The following is an 8,535-nucleotide window of genomic DNA, read 5'->3' as shown; positions in this document are numbered from 1 at the left end:
TTAACTTTTAATTGTTTCAGTTTTATTTACCGATCATAACAAATTTCATCATTTACATCATTTAGACACAAGCAACATTTCTCTAACAACATCCTCGTACGTCAATAAAACACGTAAGGATGACTACATTTTATACAATAACAACAATCAGTTGATACCAAGGATTTCCTCACATCTCTCAAACAATACATAAATTACAAGGACAAAATTTTGTTCAGAAAGTCAATGTAACAGACCTAACAATAAGAGGCTACAGTGCATGTCTGTAGACATCAACAATTAGTGACGACCCCCAACTTAATCAACAACGATAGTTACTAAGTTTCATGGGAAAAATAATATGAACTATTTGGTTTCTACCATTCTCAGGTACAAGAAATGTGAAAGGCTTTATTTTAAGGTACAACACAGAACTCAGGAATCATAAGCTTTTAAGTGAGACACAAAGATATGCTTTACGTTCCCCACAGGCTCATTAGATGTCTACCAATGTCAACATTGAAGGACGTGGATTGTTCAGTAAGATCCGTCCACATTTTAGGAGTACCTTAGTTTCTATCTAGTTTATATGGAAATGGCCCAAATATTACCAGAGACAAAAACATTATCCGTATATATATATTAGCTGAAATAAAAGTGACAAATAACGCCGTGTTTGTGCAATAACATGATTTCGGGTATATACTGATCTGTAACTGCTGTATTTATAAACCACAAAGTATAATAAACATGTTGTTTACACTCAAGTTTTCACTCGAATCTACAAAACAACCTCATTAGGGTAGAATGGAATCTATACCAACATTTTCTCAGACTATAGGTTCATGACAACATAGTATATTATATATCGTAATGCTTAGGCAAAAGGAAAATTACCCATTTTGACAAGCAGAATTCCAAATGAAATCCAATAATGAGGTGATGGCATTGCATAGCTGCTCATAGTTATCCAAGGTTCCGGTGATTTAATTATATAACATGGTGAGATCATAACAGGAATATGGGCAGAGGGATTGGTCATTGTGATTGGTCAATTTGTATAATCATGTATCAAACAACAGCGAATGAGTGACAGGCAGGTTTCTAATACTATACAAGGGTTGATGTGTTATATATATCGACTCATTACCAAGTACGATATCAAGTCAATTAATCCATTATGGACTTAACTCTAAACTTATCAAAACCTAATACCTATGTAACATGACACCTTATCAATAATGTACAATTGTTATTACAACATATAAAAACACGCTGTCACCTAGCAACACATGGATAATATAATGTAACCATGGCTACAGAGAGCTAAAACGCTGTCACCTAGCAACACGTGGATAACATAATGTAACCATGGCTACAGAGAGCTAACACGCTGTCACCTAGCAACACATGGATAATATAATGTAACCATGGCTACAGAGAGCTAACACGCTGTCACCTAGCAACACGTGGATAACATAATGTAACCATGGCTACAGAGAGCTAACACGCTGTCACCTAGCAACACGTTGATAACATAATGTAACCATGGCTACATAGAGTAAACACAGTCACCATAGTAACTTGATAATGCCTTAGTTCCCATACAGTGTCATAGTAATAATATAACATGGTAACAAACCATATCTGTCACATCATCGGCAGTCTTGAAAAGTCCTATATAGCCTAAGTTTCACCGGTAGTGTTGAAAGGTCCTATATTGCCTATTTTTCACCAGCAATGTTAAAAGGTCCTATATAGCCCATCTTTCACCGGTAATGTTAAAAGGTTCTATATTGCCTATCTTTCACTGGCAATGCTGAAAGGTCCTATATAGCCCAAGTTTCACCTGCAATGTTGAAAGGTCCTATATAGCCTAAGTTTCACCTGCAATGTTGAAAGGTCCTATATTGCCCAAGTTTCACCTGCAATGTTGAAAGGTCCTATATAGCCTATTTTTCACTGGTAATGTTGAAAGGTCCTATATAACCTAAGGTGTATAATGATAAATGACGGGAAGTATAAATAGACTTCTATTTGTTCTCATTTTAATAGTTTCCCTTCAAACATTCCTTAGAATAATGCAAACTAAATGTAAATTTTCATCAGCTTAAAAAACATCATATTCAATGCTTAAACATCCAATCGGCTTAGATTGGTCTACACTACACATCTTACACAAGTACATCAACATACACAGAACAACATTCACTGATCAAGAACAACAATATACAAGGATAAAGAAATTATTTTTTTTCTAGACTAGGTTATGATCAAACCATATATTTTACTTTTGATTCTAGTTTCACTAATAAGAATACTGAATTTTTTTTTGAATACCATTGACAAAAAAAGTTGTAATACACATGTGGCATAAATGATTATTAATTAATTCAGCTGTGTGTTTCTCTATTTCTGTAAATATTTATCTGTATCAATATCAAACCATTCCCCACCATCCTCTCACAAATCACATATTGTATTGTCTAACTTGGCATCTTTATTACTTCCATCCTCCGTAAACAGATTTAAACTACCATTATATAATGCTTTCCAAATCTAAAACTCTATCACAGTTAAAAGCCATTTCCCTTCGATAATATTATCATCTTTTCTTTCTTGTCCTACAGGAATTGAATAGGATTTATCACAATGTAGACCAAATGTATAAAGAAAACTCTGCTGGATTATTGTTAAGGTTGACAGTGTTTAACTGATAATTCACATAAATTCATTCCTACTACATCACAGTCCAATGATCGTCCCGGAACACAAACTCAACACTTCTGTTATCACAAATAATACCAGCTTAGAGGTGCTTTCAGCAATCACAACTCCGGTCTACAATACATCACAATAATTCCTTCTAGACCTTTCATCAACTAGAGCTTACTTTCTCTCAATTTCCAACTAGGACATCAAAGCTAGAATTTCTGTCTACGGAAACATATCAAAACATTGACTTCAATTTTCAGAGAATGACATATTATCACAATTCTCTTTGAGTTCACTTATTCGAGAACATACAATGATGTAATTTTAAACATTTGTTTTCTAATGATGGATAAGCATCAAGTCTTGATTCTTAGAAAATACTCCATTCCTGTTATCACATTTATAAAACTCATGATTAAACTTGATCACAAATCAGTATGCGTGTCCCCATATAGGGCTAATAGATAAACAAGATCACAAAACCAAACAACTCAAGTGTTTCGTCACGCCCGAAGTGACAGCACCGTCAACGTGACAGCCACTGTCGTCACGCCTGTTGTAACAGTACAGTCATCGTGACAGCCACTATCGTCACGGCCATCATAACAGCACCATCACCGTGACAGCCACTGTCGTCACGGCCATCATAACAGAACCATCACCATGACAGCCACTGTCGTCACGGCCATCGTGACAGCACCTATGGTAATATAGACTCATGGCAAACATATGCACCAACTTTTATAAACGATGGATAAAACTAATGCTACTTTTAATGTTCTGTGGTATCCTAACACTTGTCAGACTGTCATATCTCTATGTATCACACCCAACAATGAATGGCAAGTGTCCAAATCACAGGGGCAACTAGATAGCAGAGCAAAGAAATCTTAACTACTACTATATAGAAAAAAACATTCTTAGTAACCGTAATATAACTTGAGAAAAACTTAAATATCTATATTTAAACACTGACTTTTGGAAAAACTAATTATCAGTGCCCTTTTCCAGGATCCTCCCTCAGTTTCAGTCGACAACGAACAAGTATGGAATTAGGATTATATGGAGACAGAGTTGTTAACAATATCACATAAAAGGGAAAACAAGCAATATTTATAAAACTAAAGTATAAATGCTTTAAAGTGAAACAAACTTTTGTTCTCAAAATTTAACATATTGACAGTGTTCTTTTATAAGGCAGCTTGCCTAGACACACAGCTATCGTGAGCTGTGAAACCAATACCCTGTCTGGACAAATACACAAATCCGTAATAACACAGAAATAGTTTACATCCATATAAAATGTATCCTCCAATTATCAGTACTGTATCATAGAGTTTGAGAAACCTTCATCCTAAGCACATAAATGGAAAACAATCAGAATATTAATAATAAAAAACATACACAGAAATTAGAAGGCGTATTGATCTGAGAGACAATCTGCTGATGCAGACAAAAATACTCATAATTCCTATCTACTTTTAAATATAGAATACTTTTACGTGGAGCCCACTTATACAACTTACTGAGAACAAAAACAACAATTTTTTTAACAATTCAGTAAATTTTCAAAAATAATTACTGAAGATTAATAAGTTCATTGTAATAATACAAACACAAAATTAAAAAAAAGAAAAGAAAAGTTACGATATTAATATATATTCTGACTCATAAGAGTCACTAAACACTCAAAATTTGAGTCACTGATTCTTCACAGAAGAAATTTTGAATACCATATTCGACCCAATAAGCGCCTATGTCCCTATAAGCGCCCCTTCCCCCTTTTGAGGTCTCAATTTCAATTGCCCATGCATAAATAAGGACCAAAATTACATAAAACGGTATAGATTTGCAATAATTTCGACTTATTAGCACCTTTTCATTTCCATCAATTTTTTAAGCACCCTGGGCGCTTATTGGGTCGAATATGGTAATCAATGTACTTGTTGCCACAGCTTCCAAGTGCTACAAATAGTCTTACCCGGAACTTCATGCGAAAGTATTTATGCATTTCATTAAAACAGAAATAGCAAACATATTACAATGCTGAATGCATTCTTGAAAATAGAACTTTCACAAATTATGTATGCATAAATAAAATGTTCAACATCATACTAACTAAATGTGCACTAAACTAACACTTATATGGAATTATACATTGTAAATATATATACATTTGTATTATCTATACCTAATAAAATCTATGCAAGATAACATACACTATTTAACTACCATCAACTCATTGTTCATTATTGTTATCAATAGTGCAAAGTGGAATAATTCAACAAGCAAACCAATAATTACCTACACATAATGTTTTTCAGTGTTTGTGAGACAGAAAAAAAAAGTATTGCTTTTATTCGAGTATAAGGTAAATATAGAGATTCACTTCTATGTCAAATTAAAGAAAACTTGATTTACGAGGAATACTGTGAACATATTCACCCCTGAATTTGCATAATGGATTAGTCTAGAAGAGTCTAAATGTGTTTTCAGGGGTGATGCTTCAGAAATAATCCAATCATTAACATGAATTAACAGTAAATTCTCAATTAAACAAACTAGAGCACACAGAACAAATGTCTCTTAAATATAGATTTTCAAAAGAAACATCTGACATTAGAATTATCACTAAAATCAAGACAAATCAGTTCTGAGGACAATATCACATAATATAAACTAACAATTGGTAAACTTTTCCCCCCCAAAGTTAAGAAATAAAAGATAGCACTCAGTAGTTTAGATATTGTTTTTTATAGCACATGGAAACACAGGAATTAATCAATTGTAACAACGAAAACTGAAATATTACACTTTGCACAAATAAACCAGCCCTGAGAAACAACTTATTTCACACATTTTTTCTTCTTATTTCAAATACCAGTCACAATGATTTAATCCTTCACTGTATTTACATGTAAATGAGCAGGGAGTACTATATATATACCCCAAACATACACAGACTTCTCTCTGGAAGTTCAATTCATCGATTTCAGCATGAAATACCTAGAACACATGATCTACAATTTTGAAATGTTTCAAGATGGGGTGAACCAACAAATTACAATATTTCAGGAAGTTTTATCTTGAATATAGCCAAACTTTGGGCACATGGGCTAGGATGACTGTGAATATAATAACTTAAATACAAGATTTATGTGATTCTATATATGTTTTGACTTTCTAATGAAAATAAATAACTGCAATGAAAACGATTCCTTAGATGATCATTTAAATATAGAATATATTCAAATGTTGATTTAATGATACATGGGTATGATTCAATAACAGACCTGTTCATGGACATCCCAATCCAGCCAACCAAACCAATTACAGCTACATGTCCAGAGTGGAGACAATTTACAGCAGTTCACTTCTTCATTCAAAATAGGAAGACAATATTGAATATTTCAAATTTGAAAATAAAAGTTTAAGGCAAAATAATTAATTTGAGCTATTATTTTTTTTCAAATTAGAGAAACATCTTTGTCAAAGCACATTATCATGATCATGTACTGAAATGCATCCATACAATACTTCAAGCAAAATCTGTCAGAAAATTTCAGTTGTATTTCAACACATATATAATCATCTAGCTAAGAATAATTTTTAAACGTGTTTGTTATATAATAAAGGCAGAGAAAATATTGTACATAGTTAATGTCTTCCATTCTGATACATTGAATACATTCCAAATGATTAGATATTACTTAAAATTTGCATTGAAGGCGGCGAAACCTAAAGATTTTAGCAGTAAAAAGTTACAGATACATATAAAACGGCAGTAGCCAGTGTCGCTTTTTTTGTTTAGGTGTTGAAGATTTACCATATCTCTTCAATGCCACCCCCAAATCTTCGAAAGTATCCCTCGGGTTGTCAGTGTCAGAGTCTGCACTGTCCTCCTCCGAGAAGTCGGACACGTCAAAGTGCATGTCTAAACTGTTTTTACTTGGCAGTATGTAGGACGCTGATTTGTCCTCGTAGGAGTAGGACCTCTGTGGGATTGGAATACTGTCGGTACGAGGTATGTGGAAGGTTGCTGGCAGTGAAGAGGAGGTGGTGATGTCCATGGATGTTGATTGTCAGCTGGTGATAGGTCGAGGTTCCATCTCTTCAGGGCTGGAAATGTCAATGTTTGGTAGTGACGGTAGTGGATCTCTCCAGTACATCACAGAACTAAACTCGGCCGATAACACATTGGGTAGTCGCTCAACCGGAGGGAAGAAGTGGTCTGCCACATCGTTCAGATTCATATACCTAGCACACACAAAAATGATGTTAATTAGACAAAATAGATTCATAAAACTTTATTTAACTTTCAACCATGAAATCCCTCAAATTTTAACTAGAACTGTCACCAGAGTGGCCGACTAATATCCCTACTGCACAAATTGAGTAATAACTCCATTAATAGGGAACATTACAAAACCCTAAATAGTTTACTCAACTTCGCTTTATATCAGGAATCTGTCTACCAAATTTTATTTTTGTACCCTTTAACTTTGGTACGACAATGAACAAATGACTTCTAAAAAATTGTCACTATGCCGAGATTACCAGGTGAAATGAATAAAATATGTCAGTGGTGACTTACGAGGATTGGAAGGTGTAGGCCGACTCTTGTTTTAGTTCACCTTTGTGGTTAATGGTGAAAATACGGCACGAAGGGATTGTTATCGCTTTGTACGCAATCACATCCTGGAACACAAAATAAAGCATGTTGATGTTTTCTGATAGTGTAGGCATCCACTTAAAACATCATGGTTAGAAGCATTAAAGATAAATATCACATTGTGTCCTTTTTATATTGTTAACATCTTTTACACTTAGAGGTAGGTTAAATATGACAAAATAGTTTGTTTAGGGTTATTTGACAAAAAAACATTGAAAAAACCTTTCATAATATCACATGAAGAGAAAATACTCCTGCAAAAACTTCACAGCAATGTCATTAAGCACTTACGTTGATTTTGTTCCCAAATCCAGCGTAGAAAGGGTTTTTATTGGGAAACAGCTCAGCTATATCCTTGAGACAGGCGATCTTAAATTCCTCTGGCTTTTTCTCTATCACTTCCCTACAACAAGACAGCAACTTGTATATATATATTAACATACAAACAAACGCTTCACATTTAATAAAGTAACTTTAGTTGGTTAAACAAATAAACAATCAACAAAAATAACTATTAAAGTCAGCCAAAAACTTCAAACAAGTCATATGAAATATCAAGAATTTTAAACATTAAGAATAAAATTTTAAATTGAAGTTTCCAATTCAGTTTAAACTACAAATAATATAGTAAACGGAGGAGGAGAGATTGATTTCCTACAGATCACAATGAAGTATAAAACTGATGATAATGACTTTTAAATAACTGTGACACCTGCACCTACTACGTTAAAGATGCTCCACCGCTGACAAATGGTATTTTTTCACTATCAAAAACAGGAGCAGACGATTTTGTATTTTTCTTCAGTTGCAAAAGTTACTTAATTTACACCATTACCACCATTGAAAAGTTTGGGCTTTTAATTTTACTTTAAGTTAGAAATATGAAAAATAATTAATTGCATCCCGAAAAAATTCAGTGTCACTATATCCTATATGGAATGAAGTACTAATGGCACATGCACCAATGGCGAAATAAATTATTATATATTAATTTTTGTGTTAATTAGACGTATATATACAAGCTTAAACACCAATTATTGTTCAAATGATGAATATCATTTATGCTTTGTCGGCGGTGGAGCATCTTTAAATAATTTGATATATATGTTATGAGCCTTAATTGACTTTATTTAATATTTCACATTACATGAACACTCATGTAAGTAACT

At 33.4% G+C, this 8,535-nt stretch overlaps 1 protein-coding gene across 6 annotated transcripts in view; it reads right to left on the bottom strand.

Annotated features, from left to right (window-relative positions):
* The window catches only part of LOC138308894 (phosphatidate phosphatase LPIN2-like), a 34,557-nt gene continuing 26,022 nt past the window's right edge, over positions 1–8,535 (bottom strand). For 5 of the 6 annotated variants that reach the window (XM_069249941.1, XM_069249939.1, XM_069249943.1 and 2 more), the window contains 3 exons: positions 7,658–7,769; positions 7,289–7,392; positions 1–6,951 (listed from right to left, as the gene is read on the bottom strand). In XM_069249941.1, the coding sequence (XP_069106042.1) occupies positions 6,777–6,951; positions 7,289–7,392; positions 7,658–7,769 (391 nt within the window). In that variant the 3' untranslated portion in view covers positions 1–6,776. The remainder of the gene's footprint in view (positions 6,952–7,288; positions 7,393–7,657; positions 7,770–8,535) is intronic. The other variant, XR_011206161.1, reaches the window with a different exon arrangement.

Source organism: Argopecten irradians, chromosome 15, assembly GCF_041381155.1.
Source record: "Argopecten irradians isolate NY chromosome 15, Ai_NY, whole genome shotgun sequence".
NCBI classification, from domain to species: domain Eukaryota; kingdom Metazoa; phylum Mollusca; class Bivalvia; order Pectinida; family Pectinidae; genus Argopecten; species Argopecten irradians.
Note: the sequence above shows the minus strand (reverse complement) of the source record. Positions and strands in the feature narration are given on the sequence as shown.